The sequence below is a fragment of the Neopsephotus bourkii genome, unplaced genomic scaffold (assembly GCF_033783945.1).
Source record: "Neopsephotus bourkii isolate Nb327-2 ecotype Australia unplaced genomic scaffold, CSIRO-AGI_Nbou_v1 NB_463, whole genome shotgun sequence".
NCBI lineage: Eukaryota > Metazoa > Chordata > Aves > Psittaciformes > Psittacidae > Neopsephotus > Neopsephotus bourkii.
The window spans coordinates 554,799-576,658 of record NW_026900965.1 but is presented as its reverse complement, the minus strand read 5'-3'; the positions used below and the strand labels follow the sequence as shown (position 1 = coordinate 576,658).

Below are 21,860 nucleotides of genomic sequence, written 5' to 3'. Positions count from 1 at the left end.
TCTTTCCCAAAGGCATCCCTTCTCGCTTAGGCTGAAGCCTTGCATGGTTAAAGACCATTTCAATGACCCTGTTGTCCTCCCAGTGTTTGTTTGGGCAGACATCAGTAGCCACAGCTATGAGGAGATGTCTCAAGTAGCCTCAGACCCAGACTGCACCTGGCTTTAGCAGCAAAACACACCCTCCACGACAGCATCTGGTGAAGGTGAGATGTGCCAGGGCCAAGGCGGTGGGTCTCAGCCCACAGGACCTTTGGGAGTCAGGGTGCTGCCATGATGGGATTCTGCACAAAAGCCTGGACTCTGCTAACGGCGGGCGGGTGGCAGGAGGGTTGTTACAGGGTTTACCTCCATCCTGATGCAAAAATAAGTGAGACTAGGTCAAGCCGCAAAGAATAAATGCTTTGAACCGCATGGCTTTGTTCTATCTGATAGCGCAATGGGAAAGGTCCTCCCGCTCCGCGTCACCGTGTCGATGGGATGCATAGTACAGGGGGAAAGCCAGGAGGTGGCACCCGAGACCTGAGCACGAGAAAGCAGGACACTCCCATGTGGGAGCTTAGCAGCAGGCTGCAGTTTGGGACAGGGAAGAGAGCAGATTTTTGCACAGAAAAATGCATAGGTTTTGTCTTGTACCATCCTCTTCCCCCAGGCATGGGGACAGGGTCGGCTCTTGACACAAATGTTTTCCAGTACTGAAGCAATAGAAACAAATCTTTTTTACTTTTTTGCTCAGCTATTCCTTTGTTACCCCAAACCACACTGAATCTCAGCGGGCTTGCTGGGGGGAGGCTGTCTATAGCCCAGCCTGGCTGCGGTGGCACCATCACCTGCCACTCAATCATGGCTTGGTTCATCTGAACCTGGGAAGTTCCTCAGGCTGGGGATCTCCTCTTGAGGGTGCCTCTCCCAGCTCACAGCCTATGGGATTACTCATTTAGCCAAAATCTAAGAGAACACAACAGTTGACGTGGTGACACAGCAATGACACGTTCAGCACCGGGCAGTGGGGCCCACCTGAGCTTGGCAGGAGGCTGCCCTTCCCAGCTCCTTTTGTAGGTTGAGGATGGAGATGGACAGGGGCATCACCACCGCGCTACGACGGCGTTGGGTCAGACGGCAGATGGCACTAGGAGATCAGCTGAGGAAGCACTGAGCCAGCTGGGACGCCTTGAGGGAGCAGAGGCCACCACTGGACTTGTAGATCTCAGCCCAGCACTGACTGTAGAGCAGCGGGCAGGGCACCCAGGGCAAGGAAACAGCTGTAGCAGCTCAGGCTCCTGGGACAGAAAAAGCAGGAAAACACCAGCCTAGAGTTTCCATCCAGAAACTAGAAGTATCTCCAAAGACATCCCAAACGTCCTGCTCACAAGGTCTGTGGTGCTCAAAGCAGGAGAAATCCCAGCTTTCCCCCTGTGATGCAAATGGATTGGAGTCTCCAGGGTGTTTGTCCTGCTATGGGAATCCATAGCTCTCCCCTTCCCCTTCATTTCCCACGCAATCCAGGCATGGCAAACAGAGTGTGCATCATCACTTGGTGGGCTTCATCCACTGGGCTTCATTGTGATTGACACACTCCTTTCATCCTCCTCTGGGTTGCAGAAATGAGTAGGAACTCCTGGACCTCTCCTGGGGACCAAATCTCACACAGGACAGGTGTTTCAATAGGCAAAAGGAGGGTACTAGCTTGTGCCAACATGTCCAAGCCAACTGTCTGGTGCAGCTGGTGCCATGACCAATGCTAGTGACTGTTGGGTGTTTCCAGCTTGGAAACCATGGATACCGGTAACAAGTGGTGGAAGTCCTCCTGCAACCGGCTCTTCTGGATGTTTTCCCTAGCCAGAAGTGGAAAAGCTGTGCATGCAGGTCTGGATGGCTGTGAACTAATGTTGCACTTAGAAGCACTAATTCTGCTTCTCCACAGGTGTTACAGAGTTGTCCTACATGGAGAAAGTACTTACACCTTAGGGTTGTTGTTGACTTTCAGGTTACTGTGAGTTCTCAGCACCAGCAGCAGTGGCCATGACGTGCATATGGCCTTCTGGGAGAGAAAGCTGCAGAGAACAAGCAAGCTTAGAGGGGTTTCAACCTTTCAAATGGCTGGCAGAGGTCATCAGCTCTGCTGTCTCCACAGTGTCCCTGGTTTCAACCTGAGCTGCATTATGCCCTGATTTCTCCAGCAAGAGGCATCATCGCTGCCCAGATCCAGGGAGACCAAGTAGCTGCCACCTTCTTCCTGTCAGGGGCCAGGGGCTGGGTCATCCCTGCCAATGCTCCCAGGAGGTCTCTGCACTGGTGGCCACCCACATGTGGCATTGTACAAGGCTCCTGCCAACCATTTTATCCCAGTATCTTACCTCTGGAACAGGCTCCACTGATGCAGTCACTCTGAGCCACAGGTTCCATCGCTGGCCAAAGTCAACAGCTTTTGGCACTGCTTCCACGTGCTTGACACAGTAGGGCCCCTGGTGGGTTGACAAACAGCCTGATAGGACATCTCTGCACTGCAGGCAACTTTGTGCCTTCACTTGCCTTCCTGCAGTTACCTGCAGCCAGCGTTTTTGCTTTCCCAACACAGACCTGACTGTCATGAGGAAATACAGCTTCTGAGCTGGAGGACCACTTCCTGAAAGAGCAGGGGTGAGCAGTAGCAGTGGGACCTAGAACAGCTTCCTGGGATCGGTCTTCCTTTCCAAGGTGTCACAGCTGACTGGAAGCTGGGAACCAATCACCCCTGCAGATCTCCACCACTTTGTCTGTGATGCCAAAACACTCAACAAAAACCCATCGGTTTTCAACCTCTCTCTTGGATGGATGAGGACCAGTCACGGTGAGGGCTTCACAGACAAAGCAGCTGAGATCTTTGGAATGGGAATCCCTGCCCGGCCATTTTGCCAGCTGCCATCTGCTTTCACAAATAGATCCCAGGTTCAGAAAGGGTCTGGCTGCCGTGAGTACAGTGTTTGGCAATGCTCCTGCAGCTGTCAGGGTTTACCGTTCCCCAGCTAAGCTAGCTGGTTTTAGCTACAAGCTTATGGCTTGATAGCAAGTTGTTCCTCTAGAAACAAATGCATTTATCAGCCTCACCAACGCCACCCTGCACCCTGCAGCTCAGTCTTTACAGGGATGTTAATTCAGAAGAGCACCTCCAACCCCAGGGCCTGGTTTCTGCTGGTTTCTGGTTTCTGATTGATGCATTCCCAAACTAATCACTGACCATGAGTCATGCCTATCCTGTTCCTGAACCAGCCCTTGCAGCTGTGTCCTGAGCACATCAAAATGCTGATTGGGACCAAACAGGGTAAAATTTGATTAAAGTTTAATTAAATACCCCTATTTGTAGGTTACCTCTCTGGTGTAGGGATTTAGACATGGGCTGGGAATCAGTAGGAAATGTTGCTTTTCCATGGAAGTTGCCACCTATAGGTATGTTGCCTTTTTTTAGGGCAGTTGGGGGGAACTGGAGAGAAATGCTTCTCTTTTGTGGATCAGGCTGCCTGTGCCAAGGTCTTTCTGCAACACATCAATTGGATTTCAACTGGCGTGTTTTAAACCGACTCTTTCCTGGCTTGAACTGAGCCCTTTGACTCTTTTCTGACTATTGAAATAATAAAATAAGCTCACCTGGAACCCCAGGGACAGCTGGGCCTGTTGTCTGTGTTTCTTTTCTCAAAAAAAACACTAGTTCCAAAAAATTTGCCCATGTTACAGATTAAAGGTTCCAAGGGCATCTCTTGGGAAAGATGTGCTGCATTCATATGATGGATTTGGATTCATTAAACACATACAGGGAAACTTACATGCAGTAGCTGTAAAACATTTTGGTAGTGGAGCCTTAAAAACTATTTTAGTATTTAACTAAGGCTAAAAATTCTTTCTTAAAATGTAACCGTTTCAAATGATAATTTTTTGTTTCTGATGGAGAGATCTCATGGCTGGGGAACAACCAACCACCCCCCTTGGGAATGGGAGGGAAATTCCAGTCAGATACAAGGGGTAAAAGCACACTGAAAGCAGTGAAGCTGCTGGGCAAGTCCATCCTTGGACCCTTCAGTGAACACTTGGACCAAGACCTCCAGGGTTCCCTCAATCTTCAAACCTCTGATTCTTGCAGTTTTGGGAGTTGGAACTGGATGATCTTAAAGTTCTTTCCATCCCAATCCATTCTATGATTCTATGTACTTATGGGAACACTGCACGGGAGAGGGGAAAACCTGAAACGCCCCTGCAGGTCCCTGGTCACGCTCAGTTATTTATCATTTAATACATGTGGAACAACAGCTTTTTGGTTTTTAAAACAGTTTTTTAGCTCAGAACAAAAAATACCTCTTATTTTAGGGATTAAATTTCTTATACCCACTGAATGCAGCCAATGTTTTCCAGAGGGTTTAGGCATTTCTTTGTGTTCAAGCATTGAGAAAGTGCTCATACCTACCCTTAAAAAAAGCACATGAAAGAAACTGGAAGCTAACAGTTTCTTAAAGACTTTTTATCCTTAAAAAAGATGATTGCAATCACACACATGAATCCAAAGCAAGTAAACCTTGGCTGTCTGAAGAAAGGTACGTTGTGGTTAAGAGAAAGCTGATCTCCCAGAGGTGTGTGTTTGAGTATTGGATCAGAGTAAAGCTGCGATGCACGGAAGGTTCCTGGACTAGAGAGTGGAAGCAAACACTGGTGACACTCACAGAGGATGGGGTTGGGTGAGCCCTAGAGAAAACCAGATGGGTTTTCTTACATTTTTCTGAGTGGTGAGAGTCAGCGCTACTGACCTTTCCTTTCTGGGCAAAGTCTAGGCATGAATGTAAGATCTGAAGCATTTGCAGCTCCAAAGGACAGAGAGGAACTGTCCAAAGTCAAAGTCAAGATGGGAAAGGTAAGAGTTGGGCTGAGATGATCAAGGTAAAAATATCCCTGAGCCACCACTTCCAATGCTTTTCACAGTGGACTGTGGAAAATAATTTTGTTACCACTACTTTCATTTAAACTCATGTTTCTTTCTCCCAGTATAACCTTCTTGCATGGACAGAGCTGGGCATGCGGCAGCGTTTTGGGACAGTCCCAGGACAAAACCCAAGTGACAGAGCACTGCCAAGAATAGTGAGGAACATCATCTCCAGAGCCTGTTATAAAGGAGAGAAACTAGGAGAGAAGACATCTGCATTCCTCAGATAATGGAACAGGGATGCATGCCCTTCCCTGGACAAGACGATCATGAAACCACCCCAGAAAGAAAAGAGCAATCCACTAGGGGAAACTAGCTCCGCGTCAACCCAGCAAGCTGTGTGTGGCCTCATTCTTGCCTGGTAACAGATCTCAGTGGCAGATACTCCTCAAAAATGCAACTGATGTCAAGAAAGCATTTAACAATCTTAGCTTTTACTTACAAGGATGCCTTCTGAGATGTCCTGACTTACCCACGGAAAACCCATTCCTGTTTAAAGCAGAGCCTGAGAATAAACATGGGCAAACCCAACCTGGCCTGTGAAGATTACGGGGCTAGGGAAATGCACGCACTCATGTCCAGCCTCTGAAACTGCTGTTATTGTTATATGCATTTTCCTTCGTACTTCTCCTCTTATGGATTTTGGACAGATTTCCATACCCGTTCTCTCTGCCACCTGCACCCCACTCTTTTATTCTTTTTCTAGGATCTCCTGCTGCTGTGGGTACTTGTAGTCACTATTCAAATAGATGTTAACTCTGAGGGGAAAATGGTCACCTGTTTTAAATCATTCTGAAAACGCTTTTCTAGGGAAGAGCAAACATGGATTTTATACCAGCATTGATGCTTGCGCAACCGAGGCTATCAGGAGCAAAGCTCAGGCTAGCAAACAACAAAGGGTTGTGACAGATGCACTTGATCCCTTAATCAAACCAGCAGTAGTTTGATACAGGTTCCAAAGGAGGTAAAGGTCTCAGCTGTAGCTGGGCCAAGAACTCTAAGAAACCCACAAAAGAGTTCAGTGATATAGAATCATTAGAGTCCCAGAATGGTTTGGCTTGAAGGGACCTTAAAGCTCATCCAGTTCCAACCCCCTGCCATGGACAGGGACCCCTTCCACTGGAGCAGCTTGCTCCAAGCCCCTGTGTCCAACCTGGCCTTGAGCACTGCCAGGGATGGGGCAGCCACAGCTTCTCTGGGCACCCTGTGCCAGCGCCTCAGCACCCTCACAGGGAAGAACTTCTGCTTTATATTCAACCTGAGCTTCCCCTGTTTCAGTTTTAACCTGTTACTGCTTGCCCTATCACTACAGTCCTCGATGAAGAGGAGACAGTGAACATCAATGTGTATGAGCTTTTCCCATAAAGAAAGCCTAAGTGAGCCTTTTCTGAGCAATCCCTGGTAGGCAGTGTGGCTGCATGGCGGTGATCTCCTCTTTAGCTGGAATGCCTCTCAAATTTGCTCTCTGGGGCAGGGAGAGACCTTGCTACTAACGACAGATCTTTGGATGCTTCCAGTTGAAGGTCTAAGTTGGAACTGGACTGCGCCTCAGGTGACTGCCCCCTTAAGTAGTGATGCCTCTCTAGGTTTGAGATTCCTTACCTGATAAAGAGATCCTTCCTTACCAGAGAGATCTCTTACTTGGTAAGTTAAAGACAGAATGTTTAATTAATACTAATAAATCCTTGAAGCTAATTCCATTAGATATAAGCTGTTGTCCAAGGCTGAGACAGATTGGACCTAGCTACACCTAGGCTCCACCAGGAGTTTAGAAAACAAGGGGGTCCACTTTGAAACTAGTGACTCACTGGGACGGTCTCCCTTACCCTTTTGTGTCTCTGATGGCTCTGCGTATCATTCAAACTTGATTTTCCTTTGTATGTGTCATTCATGTAATAAGTAACAGAGTGAACCTTGCTGTTGAAGTCTCATTTTTACAACATCATATTAAAACCACTGGCTAATACCTTTGATGGTGATTCTTCGAGCAACATAAATAACTCACCTGCAACAAATCTGCATGGTTGACAAGATCCTAAATCAGGATTTACAACAAACTAGCGTAGTCAACACATCCTAAATCAGGATTTGTGACAAATAGGCACAGTCAGCAGGATCCTAAATCAGGATTTGCTACAAGTGTTGTGCAGGAAAATGTGTATTTTAGTAGGGAAATGCTACAGGGTCAATTTGGTTCTAAATAAGGTCATTGAAAATAATCTTGTAAGAAGATGAATATAGAAAAGTAAAAGCAAATACACAGAATGCACTGTCCTCATTTTAGGACAAAAAACCTCTCTGTGCCATTATGTGTTTAATAGAATTTCTCTTAATAACTGCACAAAGACCTCGAGCAGGAGCTGAGCTGGTGAGTCAACACACAGCGCACAGGACCTGGGCCATGCTTGACTTACACACAAGTGGCCACTCCAGATATTTTCCAGTATGAAAAAATCACAAAACTAAAGAACTGGGTTTCCCTTGCCACAGATGAGCACTCTCAGACTGCTGCGGGCAACTCAGTCTGTGAGTCGTGCCAGGCTACTTGCACTTGGAGAAACCTGGTCTAGTGGAAGGGTCCCTGCCCGTGGCAGGGGGTGAGAACTGGATGAGCTTTAAAATCCCTTCAACCCAAACCAGTCTGGGATTCTTTGATTCTGTCCTGTCCGTTGCCTTGCTTTCATTGCTCCTTGCTTGCCCTAGCAGAGCAGAAGAAGCATTCCTGGGTGAGGTCAAGCACCAGAGCCAAAGCTCTGCCCAGGAGATGCTCATCCCAGGGCTGACAATGCTAAATGGGAGGTGCAGGAGGTTTTAGAAGAGCTGTAGGGACAAGAGGAGGTGGGGACCTGATGGAGGCTGTGTGCTTGGCCAGTGATGGGGAACAGAAGATACCTGTTGGGTTGGTGCTGCCTCCCAGCCACCGCCTTGCTCGTTCAGTGTCTCAAAACAACCTTTCTGCTTCAATCCAACGAAAACAACAGGCAGCTCAGCCTACTTCACAGTAGTAACAAAAAATACCTCTGCTGCCGTCTTGGAGGGGAGCACCCTCCTCCACCCATGGAGCCACACCATGCCTTTCCATTTGAGTCATCCCTGCCTGCAGCAAGACTAGGATTCTCTCATCATCTTCAGATGAAGTCTTTTTTTTCCAGCAATGAGGCAGGGCCCTGGGCTGATTCACATCTCTGAGAAACCATTTTCTTCCAACTCAGCAACTCTTCTGCATCCTGAGGTTTTCCTGGCCTTGCTCCTCCAGAACCACATGTCTTCCCTTCCCTTTCAAATGTTTCCCAGCTAAGAAACACAATCCTGGTTATATCCATGTTCACATGGACTTCAGCAAGGAGTTATATGTGTTAGGAGTGCTCCAGGATGTGCCGGGAACATGGAGTCTCCACATGTACTACTCACACTAATCCTGCAGGATGTCTTGCTGGAGAAGTTGGTACCACAAACTCTGTTAACCAGAGAACTGGCCAAGCAAGAACCATCTGTGTATAAAAACCTCTGTTAAAGTCTTGGACAGAAAACAAAGGCTTGTCCTATTTAATGCCAGGTCCTGTGACAACAGACATCTGTGAAGTCATCGTTATCACCCTCTTGAAATCTTCTCCCACTATGGGTACACAGGCATCTTTACCAAACAGATTCCTGGGAGGAATGGGGCAACATTAGAAAACCACAAGCTATGATACCTTCAGAGGCTCACTGTAGGCTTTTAAAGCTAGCTGCCAAGACTACTACATGGAAGGAGCCATTACCAAGATCATGAAAGTTTTGGAGGACAGCTGAATCTGGTCATGTGCTTGGCTGGACTGAGATTTGAATTGTACTGTTCTCAAATCTAAAGCTCCATTTTCTCTACCACCAATATATTATGGCTTTCATGCAGTTCTGAAGCACCTCTTAGAGAAAGGTATAGTTGACAGAAGCAGGCTTGCACCTGAAAATAATTAGTGAGGATTTCTGAGTTGAGCTAATTGCATTTAAAAGTTTTTAACGGAATGGTTTTCCTTGCCTCTGAGGCTACTTAGCACAATGCTAGCTGCACAAAGTTGCAAGTAACAACTTCAAAGGAACCAAATTGTGCTTTTAACCAGTCTTTGGAAAAAAACCTGACAACTCTAATGACAAAACTGGCAGAAAAATCAATCCTCTCCCCCCCGAGTTGGCACTCATGGCCATAGACAGCACAGGAACACTTGCTTGCAGAAATGAGCAGGTCTTGGGAAGGAATGTTGTGGCCCTGCCAAAATGGGCTGTTGATGCAAACTACAGGCAAGAACTGAAATGCTCTGTCGAGTCTGTTTTGTAAAGTAAGATGCAGAGTAAGTAAGTGGTGAGCAGGCAGAGACACCCAGCAGCTCAGGCTGTTTAACAGCTTTGTCACCAGTACGGATGTGAGAGATGGGTGCTGGCTGCTGGTTGCTTTCGTGGGCACTAAGTACCACACAACAGCTCGCTCACTCCCTGCCCCATCCCTGGGGATGGAAAGGAAAACTGGAAAAAGGTAAAACCCTGGGTTGAGATAAGAGCAGCTTAATAATTGGGATAAAGTAAAATATAACAGTTACAGTAACAATAACAATAATAGTGACGTGCTGTGGGATGGAATACCCCTTTGGCTAGATCAGGCCAGGTGTCCTGTCTCTGCTCTCCTGGCTTCTTGTGTCCCTTGCTGATGGCACAGCACAAGAGACTGAAAAGTCCTTGATCAGACTGAGCGCTGCTGAGCAACAACTAAAACATTGGTGTGTTGTCTGTCAGCATTGTTCTCAGATTAAATCTGAAGCAGCAGCTACTAGGAAAAACATGAACTCTATTCCAGTCAAAACCAGGACAGTATCCACCCCTTACTCCATACCATTTATGTCACGCCGGGGCCCACATACCATCACCCTTTCTGTATTTTGATATATACACACAGATATATTCTCTTAGTCTATGGACCATCCCTATAAAAGTTCATCAAGTTCATTTAGTTGATGACTTTGGGCTCCATCTGTCATAACAGTCTTTCAGGGCAGGGAAGACGGTGTGTGGTGTTGGAGTGTTGCAAGCTCAAGCCAGTTCTGAGTACATCACCACTGTCCAGTTTCATCAAAGTTCATTCTTCATTAATCTGTGTGATTTTTACTGAATACCCTTGATATGGCATATAGCTATCACAGAAGTGTCATAACAATACAGGTAATAGTGTTAAATAGCAATTCATATCACACAACTAAATTCCTTGTCTATTTTCATCCAAAATCAAACTGATGATGGCAGAAACCTTTTCACATATCCTGCAGCTCTCTTAGAGATTAGGAACAAGTTGTTACCTCTTGTTCTGCCTCTTCCTCCTGTTCTTTTGATGGCTTTGCTTTGTTCTCCTCCACTAAATGATCTGTCTTCAGTGTCCTTTTCTTCTTGTATGTGCGGGCATCTGATACCAACATGGGTTGGTCCTCTGGCATCACTCATTGCCAGTCTGAGTAGCTGTAGTACCTCTCACCAGGATAGCAGTAGCTACAGTGACTGTCATGGGAGTTGGAGTAGCTGCAAATAGTTGCTTAACCCTAAACAAAATCTGAACTACATGCAGCAATATGATGGTTCCTAGCAATAGGACCACGCTAGTTTCAACATCCGAAGGTTGTTTCCACAGAAGAAAGAGATGTTTCCTCCATAGATTGTGTCTCTGAGAAAATGTAAAATGTGTAGTTACAATAGTTCCCAATAGATGGCTCCCAAAATACAGAGGTGATGGTAATGCCGTACCAGGTTACTGTCAGAACCAGTAACTCTATCATATCATAAACCAGTATTGAAAAATAATCAAACCAATAAGCTTAGCCCAGGCCCCAGCGATTATGAGCACCATGAGAGGGAACATGTACTGCAAGTAAGATACTACATAATGCAACCTTAAGAACGCATGCAGCAACTCTGAGAGCAAATAAATCAAGATTGTGATCAGCAAGTATTAAACAAATATAATAGACTTATGGACTGGTTTAGGTTGGAAGCTGATCCAGTTCCAACCCCTGTCACAGGCAGGGACCCCTTCCACTGGAGCAGCTTGCTCCAAGCCCCTGTGTCCAACCTGGCCTTGAGCACTGCCAGGGATGGGGCAGCCACAGCTTCTCTGGGCACCCTGTGCCAGCGCCTCAGCACCCTCACAGGGAAGAGCTTCTGCCTAAGAGCTCAGCTCAGTCTCCCCTCGGGCAGGTTCAAGCCTACAGGCACACAGGGGGTGGAGGGCATGGGGGTTGTTCTGGGCTCAAGTACACACTGAAGCTGAGCCATGGGGAGCGTCTCACTGACCAGCACCCCAAGTCCTCCTCAGGGCTGCCCCATGCGGTCTCCCCCAGCCTATGTTTCTCCTGGGGATTGCTCCAACCCAGCGGCAGGACCTTGTTGGACACTTGGCCTTGTTGAACTTCATAAGGTTTGCATGGTCCCATCTCCCCAGCCTGTCCAGACCCCCCTGGATCCCACCCCTTCTTTCCAGCGTGTCGACCACATCACACAGATTGGTGCCATCAGCAAATGTGCTGGAGTTGCCCCCAATACTACTGTCCATATCACCAACAAAGATGTTGAACAGGATTGGCCCCAGCACCAGCCCCTGAGGAATACTACTCATCACTGGTCTCCACTTACAACAAATCTGTCATTATCTCAGGCCTTCAGGCCCTATGCTGGGTGCCAAAAAGGACTGTCATGGTTTAACCCCAGCCAGCAATTAAGTGCCACACAGCTGCTCACCCACTTCCCCATCCTGACCTCCAGTGGGACAGGGAGGAGAATAGAAAAAAGGTAAAGCCCATGGGTTGAGATAAGAAAGGTTTAATAATTGAAATAACATAAAATATAATAGGAGTAGTAGCACTACTACTAAAAATAACAATAACAATAATAATGGCAATTGTAATGAAAAGGAGGGTGTGAAAGAGAAAAACAAGTGATGCACAGTACAATTGCTCACTGCCCACTGACAAATGCCCATCCCATCCCTGAGCAGCAATTGGCAGCTCTCAGCCACCTGTCCCCAGTTTCTATACTGAGCATGACGTGCTGTGGGATGGAACACCCCTTCAGCTAGTTTGGGTCAGGTATCCTCTCTCTGCTCCCTCCTGGCTTCCCGTGCCCCTCCTCACTAGCAGAGCATGAGACTGAAAAGTCTTTGATCAGTGTAAGTGCTACTGAGCAACAACTAAACCATCGGTGTGTTACTAGTGTTATTCTCAGACTAAAGCCAGAACACAGCACTGCACCAGGTACTAGAAAGAAAATTAACTCTGTCCTAGCTGAAAGCAGGGCAGGTGCACAGATATGATGGGGGTAAGCAGAAACAATGGACTCAGCTGAGGGAAAGCACCACCTTGAAAGAGATGGGCTTAGCACTGAATTACAACACAGCTTCTCTAATGGGACCAGCAACTTACAACGCAATCACTGCTTTGGTAGAGAAGAAAATGCAGGACTGAGTCAATGCTAAAATCTCCTGTGTAAGCCAACTGGTAAGTTGGAAAGCAGCAGGGAATGAACAGGCTGTATTCAGTATCCTGAAGACCAATTAATTAATTGGCCTGCAAGTTAGGGCCAGACTTGAGAACTTCTCGGCTGCTTTCCATCTTAGGCCAGGGATGTAAGGGATGGCCATCTGCCAGGGGTTAAAACAGCAGTCACTGTCCTGTGTCACCGATCCACCAAGTAAGTCTGATGTAGCCTATATGGGATTTCTCAAGGCATCATCCTACTTCTTCCTCAGCTCCAGGCTTCAACTTCTTGCCAGGGCATGCTGCTACCCTGAGTCAGCCAAACCCTTGGTGTGGACCCAGCACTCCACAAAGACAAACCCAGGTATAAATTAGAAAATAGCACTTTTCAACTAAAAGCAAATCCAAGTAGCAAAGTTGGCACAGAAAACCAAGAAGTTTATAAAAGTTTTTGCCAGCATTGTGTCCTTGCAAGAGTCCCTGCTTCCAGACTTTGGTTTAGTCAGCTCTGTGGCTTTATGCTCAACTCTGTGTGAGACCATTAGTCCTTCTCCACCATCCCAGTGCCTGCTCCCTGCTCCTCCTTGCAGTTTCCTCTGGAGATGCAGTTTCCCATCTCCTTGTTGTGGCTATCACTCCTGGGCTTTATCACTCCTGAGTCCATAACTGGACTCAGCTGCTCTCTAGGGAAGGAGCCAACCAGTCACTGCTTTCCAAAAGGAACATGATGTGCAAAATTAGAACAAGCAATTCGGTAAGAGTTGTTTGGGGGAAGCCTTGCAAGTAAACTGTAAGACTGGTCTCCAGAACAAATATTTGCATGTGCAGGTCAATTCAATTATGCAGCAGCAAAGAAGATAGGGATTCTTTCTTCATCAGGGACTGTAGCAATAGGACAAGAGGTGATGGGTTCAAACTTATACAGGGGGAGTTCAGGTTAGATATAAAGAAGAAGTTCTTTACTATGAGGGTGGTGAGGTGCTGGCACAGGGTGCCCAAAGAAGTGGTAAATGCTCCATCCCTGTCAGTGTTCAGGACAGGCTGGGCAACATGGTCTAGTGGAAGGTGTCCCTGCCCATGGCAGGGGGTTGGAACTGGATAATCTTAAGGTCCTTTCCAACCCAAACCATTCTATCATTCTGTAATTCTGTAAGTCACAGCCCATGAATGTCTTCTGCCACTGTGGCAGTCAGTAGCTGACATGCTGAAAGAAGCTGAGCATCCATCAGTTGCAGCCCCACTGGTCTTCAGGTGGAAGCTCCCTCTTATTCCAACCCACAGCCCAACATCTCCAGCTTGTGGCTTGAAGGACTCTAGCCCACCCCTAGCATTGGTGCTAGGCTTTCTCCAAGCTCAACTTAAGACAGCCTTCCATGCTCAGCTTCCTCATTCAGTGGGTTCTTTTCCATTGCATTTCTGAAGAAATGCCATTTGTACATGGACAGTGGGCTGGCCGTGCCAAGCCCAATGTGCCATTCAACCACACCCAGCTCTTAGTTATTTGGCAAAAAAAGGATGCTCCAGATCATCCCTGCTGCTCACAGTGTTAAGGGTGAGTATGCAAACCCTACATACCTTTCATAAAAGTAATGCATAATCTCCTCTATCTCCTCATACAAACACCTCACAAGAATAGCCAGCATCAGATGGAACAAATGCGTAATGAAATGAATATGTGAGAGTTCAGCAGCTTCTCACCTCCAGAGAAGAATGTAGAACACTAGGAATGTCAGAACATCTCACCATGGTGGTTTCCAGCAAATGGAGATACTTCAAGACTGTCTAAAATGACACTTGAATGACACTTGAATGACACTTGGATGGAGAAAATTTAATTGATGGTCCCTACAGACTAATAAAGAACTACCCAAGACTGAAACAGCAGATGTTTTTTGTAGCCCTCAGTCTTTCCAGGTAACTCTCAGTTACATCCTGGGCATGACGTACTGTGGCATGGAATACCTCTCTGGTTAGTTTGGGCCAGGTGTCCTGTCTCTGCTTCCTCCCAGCTTCCCCTCCTCCCTGACAGAGCACGAGGCTCAGAAAGTCTTTGTTCATACTAAACATTTGAGTAACTAAAATCATCGGTGTTATTAGCGCTGTTCCCAGGCCGGAAGTCAAAAAACACAGCACTGCATCAGCTACTAAGAAGGAGAAAAAATGACTGCTACTGCTGAACCCAGGAAACCACTGAAGAAGGATCTGCTGTGCTGTCTGAGGACTTTTTGGTGACATTGGGAAAGCTTTCCAGGCATTTAGTGCTGCCAGAGTAAGAAACCTGGACGCTGCAGGTGGCCAGATTATCACTGGACTCATAACTTATCTTCAATCTGTCTTTGGGTTTTAGTATCCAAGCACGGCTTCTGCTGTCTGAGTAGATTTTTGTCAGTGGCATCCTACCCCACTGATGTCCAATCTACCCTGGACCCAGATTGCCCATGTTCCTGCTTCATCCAAGTTCCTGCGGATGTTCACAGCGTGAACCACTTGCATTCATTGCATCTGCTTATGGAGGCAGAGCTGCTTTCTTCTCTCAGCATATTCCCACTGGACATTTACCCAGATACCCTAAATTGCCTTTGTTAAAGTCTCCATCTCTTTTGCTCATATGGGCTATTACTACTATCCAAGAGCCAAGATTCCACTAGGGCCAATACTTGCCCTCCTGCTCATACCTGTCTCTGAAGTGGGGTCCACATCAGAATCAGGAGCTTCACTCCCTCACTTCTTGGAGAAGAGAAAGTTACTCAATGTCCTGTGAGATCTAGCATTCATTTCTAGCACTGGGTGGCTGAACTTATTGCAAATAGGTTACCTTGTTTAACAAGAAAGAATGTCAACACCTTTTTATTAACTTCCCAAACAAACCTTGAGGGGTAGGGCAACAAACTAGTGTCCAGCTTCCTTGCTGCACTTGATGGGTTTGTTTCCGTGTGTTTCCTCATGTGAGGGTGTGTGGTTTATGACTCATTCCATAGCACTTAGTCATTTGAGATGTGTTTAAAGACATGTGGGTTTTCTATAGAATTCCTTCATACTGCTGGTGTTGAGCTTAGTGGTGGATGGTGTAGTCATGGATTAGATATGGCGACAAAACAAAGCAAACAACTGCCTCCAGCCCAGTGCTGCTAGTGCTAAAAAATGCTCTTTCAGGAAACACACCCTGGGGAACGACCCAGCATAAGAGAGAGACAAAGTGCAAAAATCTCATATCACCCAGAGCCTGTCTTGGGAGTATTGATCCCTGCTGTGAAGTAGCTGGATCTTCCACACAGCTTGATTTCTTTGTGAAGAACCTGGTAACTTCCTTATGCATTATCCAAGTTCTATTTCTGCTTCTCACTACCATCCCTGTCTCCATGACACCACAGTCCAGGGCCCCTCTCTGCCTTCAGGCCTCCTTGTGGCAGGTTCTCCGGCTACCAAAGAGCACCTCTTGGCTCTCATTTTCTGCTCTCTTGTCCCATTTCTCTGCTTCACTCACAGGGAGCATTCTGCTCTTTCAGTCAGCCCCCCAGGTATGAAACAGCTCCCCTGGAACCAGCAGCCCATGAGGACTTGACGATGTTTTCAGAGATGGCTGTATCACAAACTTGGGAAAAGCTCTGAAAAGCATCCATGCAGCTTCTCTGACTTTCCTTTATCAAAAGTCATGGTCCTTTATTACAAAGAAAAAAAGAAAAAGAAAAAAAAAAGAAATACTAGAAGTCCAAAACATAGGCTGCTCACTCCTGTGGTGAGTCTGGATCGAGCCATTTATCTGGGGTTGAAGTGGAGTACCACGTGGCTGGGTCTGAAAACCATTCTGGAGTCAACGGTGTGTGGCAAGCAGAAGGAAAAAAGGCAAACAACAAACCAACCAAAAAGAACCCAAACCCACCAAAACCCAGAAAAAAGCCAGATACAAGCAAGATAATCATGCTTATGCAGACAGATGGCTTCAGGGTGGTACAGAGAGAAAGGCATGCTGCAGTGAAGGGGAAGTAACATCACTACTTGATTTCCACAGAGACCTTAGAGCAGCCTCCAGTACTTAAAAGGGATCTATAAGAAACCCAGAAAGGGGTTCTTGACAAGGACCTGTAGGGACAGGCCAAGGGGAATGGCTTGAACCTGCCCGAGGGGAGACTGAGATGAGCTCTTAGGCAGAAGCTCTTCCCTGTGAGGGTGCTGAGGCGCTGGCACAGGGTGCCCAGAGAAGCTGTGGCTGCCCCATCCCTGGCAGTGTTCAAGGCCAGGTTGGACACAGGGGCTTGGAGCAAGCTGCTCCAGTGGAAGGGGTCCCTGCCTGTGGCAGGGGCTGGAACTAGATGAGTTCCTTCCCTCCAAGGGAGGACACACACACAAAAAAAATAGGTGGACACATGCCCCAGCACTCTCTGACACAACACATGTCCCAAGGCCACTGCTGCCATCTGGACAAAGCTCATTTGGCAAAGAGGCTGTTTGTAAGCTCCATGTTTCTGAGGGGCTGCTCAGCCACGGGACTTCTGGTCCTGTCTTCCCAGTGAAACATCTCGTGAAGTGCTCAGAGGACAGAGAGCAGGGTCAAGCTCTGTGGTCATCATGCACTCCAAAACCCAAAACAGCAAAGGAACTGGTTTTGGAGTATAAGTAAATATTAAGAAAAAAGGATCAGTGATAGCTATTTTGAGCTGCATCATCCCTGTTGGCACATTCAGCAACAGAGGTTCTTGTTTTTGGAAGAAATCCTCTCACTACAAAATTATCTGAGGGCTTGTCTCTGCAGGGAGTAAGATTTAAAAATACAACGCAGTTATTATTTCAGAACAAAACTGCCCACACTTACTCCACAGGATTACTGAACTTCATTTGAAGGCTTAATCTGAATCTAGGTCTGATGGCCATGACCTACCTTATGCAGCCCTCTGATTCAGAGATGAGATAAGGTTGTCAGAAGATGGTGGCTTTATGGATGAGGTGCTGCTATGGCATCTCCTTTCTTTGGGATAAATAAGTTATTACTGTATTTTTCTAACTGTTGGTGCCGTTTTCTTCCAATGGTGCTGGTAGGTCTGGACAGTTCTCTGCATAAATCTGGGAGAGAACATTTGACCTCATTGGTCAGAAATAGAATTGGTATTGTGGGATGTGAAAGAGCTTCAGTGGTATCCTATTGAGGGTAACAGCACCTCCTAGGCAACCACAGAAATCCTTTTCAGGGTAAATAAGGGGAGAGAAAAAGAAGTAGCTGCCTCCAATCCTGCTTGAGCTGTGCAGGGTGATGGAGAACTCCTGAAGGTGGAGAGATGGGCTCAGGGTACAGGAAATTCAGCCCTTTAGGTACATTTTGGACCAGGCAGAGCTTTGCACTTATATATGATGCTTACAGCAGATATTTGTTCCACAAAGGGCCCCCATGTCAACACTACACCTGAGTGGGACTGCTGAAGGATCTGGGGTCCAAAACACTGTCCTCATCCTCCATGGGGAACTGGCAAGTGTACGACTTGCAGCGTTGCCCTTTGTTTCAGGGGAGCTCCTCTTTAAGACATGGAGATGAGTCCCCTGAGGTCATGCCACCCTTCTCCTCACCTGAGACGGTCCAAAGAGGTATTTTAAAACTTGCAAAAAAAACCAAATACATGTCGAGTTTGACTGCTATAAGTGAACTGAGTTGTAGTCATGTCAACAAAGCACCTATCTTCTTACCTAGGCGAGGCAACAATGATCCTGATCATTGACTGAAAAGGCAAACATGTATTTTTGTTAAGCTAATGCAAAGTGAAACTTTTCTGGCAATAACTATTGATTTACAAAGCCAGTTTCTGGTTATGACATGATCTTCATAGCACCTCTATTGTGTGCTTGAAGGAATGCGAATGACCTCTGTGGTCTGTATAGGTTGGATGCCCACAAGCATATGTGAAAAAGGAATGCAGCAAAGTCCTAAGTAGGTCTGGCATAGAGAGTTCTTTGGTTGCCAGTCAAAAGACAGCCAGTTGGTTGCTAGTCAAAAGACTGTTGAAGGCAAACAAAGATAAATGGAGCATGGCAAGAAGTTCAAAACTTCTTTTAAACCAAGACCTCGGAGGACTTGTAGCGACTGGCAAAGTTCTTGTGATCTGGAAGCATGGCAGACCCAGTCTGCACGCTGGAGCTAGCTGCCAGGCAGAGAAAACAGATGGAAAATGTGAAGTGGATCTGATCCAGAAGGAAAGTGGAAAAGAGAAGGGGAGGAAACTGAAGACAGTGCTGACAGTCATGGCAGGGAGGAGCAGAATAGCCAAAGGAACCAACTCTCCTGCCCCAACAAAGCCACTTGTCTGGCCAAATGCTGGCAAGGTACTTCCTCTCTCCCCACCATGCTGTAGGGCAGGAGAAGAGGCTGTCTGGCCACAGGGCCATGCTGGCCAAGAGCATCACTGTGCCTTGAGAAGATTCCTTGGTTCCTCCTGGGAGAGAATACAACAGAAGCAAAGCACTTTAAACCTGCCCTGTCAACACCCAGGCACAGTAGCTGCCAGAGGCGAGGTTCTTCAAAGCATCCACTGGTGCACAAAAGCAGAACAAAGCAGCAAAGAAGCCACTTTTGCAAGACAGCCCATGGCAATAGAAACACATGCTTCTTTGCCTGCCCAACACGCCTGCCTGGTCTGTTTGATGCACAAGGAGGAAATCCAAGTGTGTGCTATAGCATGCAAGGATACAGCTCTACTTTTGCAACAGCAGTCTGCAACTGTGCCCCATGAAATGGAGGTGGTTTCAAAAGGACATAAATCATCCAGGGCAAGCACTGAGCCTCTGAGAAATTTCCCTTCAGAAAAAGGAGGGATAAGGATGCATAGGAATCATAAGCTTCTCAGGCACCCTCAGACATGCATAAGCCTAGGCGACTCCACTTATTCAGGGGTTTATCTGAAAATTAGCAATATTAGGGAAGAGAATCCAGCAGGAGAACAAGACTTAGTGATACAGGAGTTAAAGATGACTCCTGTGGCAGCTGCCAGGGGAAGCCTCAACACCCTGCAATGTACTTGGGGAGCAAAACCCACGTAATATCCCAAAGGACGTTTATTACAGCAAGAGCCCCAAGTTTCCAGTGGAGTCCCCAGTACATGCCTTCAGCATTTCTTCAGATTTAGGAAGTCAAAGAAGCTGCACACTGCTCTAGAGCTGGGGGATTTCACAGCACCTTCCATGCTGGGTCGCAAACAGGATAACACAGACAAGCTGCACAGCAAGTCAAGTTTGGAGGCTGCTTGCAAATACATCCTAAGAAGGAGAGGTGCAAATGGGTGCCCTGAGAATATGAGTGTATCCAGGAAGAGAGGCTGTTCCCCATCTTTCAGTGTTCTGCAGATATGCAAATATTCTTGTTTCACCTCCTGAGGCAGTGCAAGTGGCAGGAACTGCGTTACCATGTCAATACTGAGTAAGGGGTTCTGACACAGCTCTGCTCACACGCAAGCTTCTTCCACTGCCCTCAGAATAACCACAGGGCTGGTTCACAGCCACTCATTTCATGCTCAGTTCAACTCAGGTACACCTTACAGGGAATTACCTTGATGGGGGGAAAAGAAATGCCCTCGCCTGCCTCGAAGGTGAAACATTTTTGCAAGAAGAGCAGATCCATAGATTCATGCAAACGAGAGGAAAAAGCAGTATTAAAAGTGCAGGGTTATTTTCAGCTGGTTCTGGCAACTTTGCATGACATACCATGCCCATTTTCTGGTTTTCCAAGGAAGTCAAGCTTGGAAAGTTTTCAGCTTCAGAATGCTCTCAGGGGACACTGGAGCGGATAATCTTGTGATCTTTGCCAGGTCTGTTTGGGTGGAAACCCTTTCACCTCTGAAACCCAGCACCGCCTAAATCTCTTTATTTTAACCCCGGTAAGGCATTTCCACAGCAGAGGTAGCCCCATTCCTGTGTCTGGCTGGGGCCAGGCAAGCCCACAGGCCCACGTTTGCTTGAACTTTAGCTGAAGTGCACAGCGCCCTGTCACTGCCAGCACACACCAGCGGTGGTTTCAACCAACCCGCTGCACTTTGCACAGCAGCAGCATGCCTAAGGGCAGACACGACATGAGCGGGTACACGGCCCCAGGCACCCCCTTACTCTCTGAAAGCACAAGGACCGCAGTGGCTGTGCCGGGGGGTGCAGCCAGCGGGACCCCAGGGGAAGCTGCCCCCCAGTCTATGCAGGTGCCGGGGGGGATCCGGGGCCTGCTGGGCCCTGGCTGCCCTGCGGCCTTGGCCCCATGGGGCCTGAGTGCGGGCCCCGGGCCTGGAGCTCGCTCCGTGACCCGAAGCCTCCCGCCAGGCCCCGGCTCTGGCCCGCGCCTGCCCGCTCCGTGCCGCGGGGGCGGTGCCGAGCCTGGCGCAGAGGGCGGCCGGGGGCTGAGGGGCGGCCCAACGGTGGGAGGCCCCGCCGGCGGCCCTTGGACCCGGGCGCCGCGCCGAGCCGAGCCGAGCCGAGCCATGGCGGCGCCGGGGCAGAACCTGGCCGTGGTGGTGCACCGAGCCGGGGACCTGCGCCTGGTACGGGCCGGGAGGAGCGGGCTGTCCGCGGCCGCCGCGGGTCGGTTCGGTTCGGTTTGGCTCGGCTCGGCTCGGCTCGGCTCGGCCCGGCGGAGCCCAGGCAGAGGGCGCCGGGCGGCAGGGCCGGATGGCGGAGGGGCGGGAGGCAGCCGGGGCAAGCCGGGCCGATGGGCTGCTCCCTGGGGCCGGCAGTCCGCTGGGGCTGAGGGATGAGGGGTGGCCGGTGCCCCCGAGCGGTGCCGGGTCAGAGCTGAACTGCCCCTGGGCTGGGAGCGGGAAGGGCAGCGGCTGCACCCGTGTCCGAGGGGCCTGACCAAGCAGGGTGCAGGGATTCCAAAGCTTGGGGCTGCCCCGTGGCTGGGGCCACCCAAGCCCCTCTTTGGGTCGTGCGGAGGGAAGGAGAGACGTGGAGCAGAGGGACAGGGGGTGGGTGCCGTTGGGTAGACAGCCCCTTGGGACAGGAGAGACGTGGAGCGGAGGGCCAGGGGGTGGGTGCCGTTGGGTAGACAGCCCCTTGGGACAGTGTGAGCGCAGCTGGAGGCTGACACGTTCCTGCTTTTGATGTCAGAGCCCCAAGTGAGAAGCAGCAGGAGGGTTCGAAGAGAGCAGCTGCACAGGTCATGTCTGTACCCTCGGGGAGACAGGGGCCTTTATTTTCAGTGGATAGTTCAGTCTGATTCTGCTTTTCTGACTGAGCACTTGGGTATTCCAGTGATGCCTTGCATATTCCTAGAATCATTGCAGCGCTGCTGAGGGTCTGTGTTTGCCTGTTTGGGAAGTGCCAAACTGGGGAAGGAAGATTTACATGAGCAAGCGTTGGCAGGCAGTTTTCTGTACAGACAGTTCTGGGCTGTTATGAACATGCAGACTTTGGCTGTGTGCAGCAGCTTGTTTAGGGGATGATTATCAGGGAAGCAGTTGATTTTTTAC

The 21,860-nt window shown here is 48.4% G+C and overlaps 1 protein-coding gene across 2 annotated transcripts in view; it reads left to right on the top strand.

Annotated features, from left to right (window-relative positions):
• SORD (sorbitol dehydrogenase) overlaps positions 1 to 21,860 on the top strand; it is a 72,198-nt gene that overhangs the window by 31,684 nt on the left and 18,654 nt on the right. Inside the window, exon 2 of one of the 2 annotated variants that reach the window (XM_061349859.1) lies at positions 20,859 to 20,930. In XM_061349859.1, the coding sequence (XP_061205843.1) occupies positions 20,871 to 20,930 (60 nt within the window). In that variant the 5' untranslated portion in view covers positions 20,859 to 20,870. Of the gene's footprint in view, positions 1 to 20,750; positions 20,931 to 21,860 lie in introns of those variants that run through there. The other variant, XM_061349861.1, reaches the window with a different exon arrangement.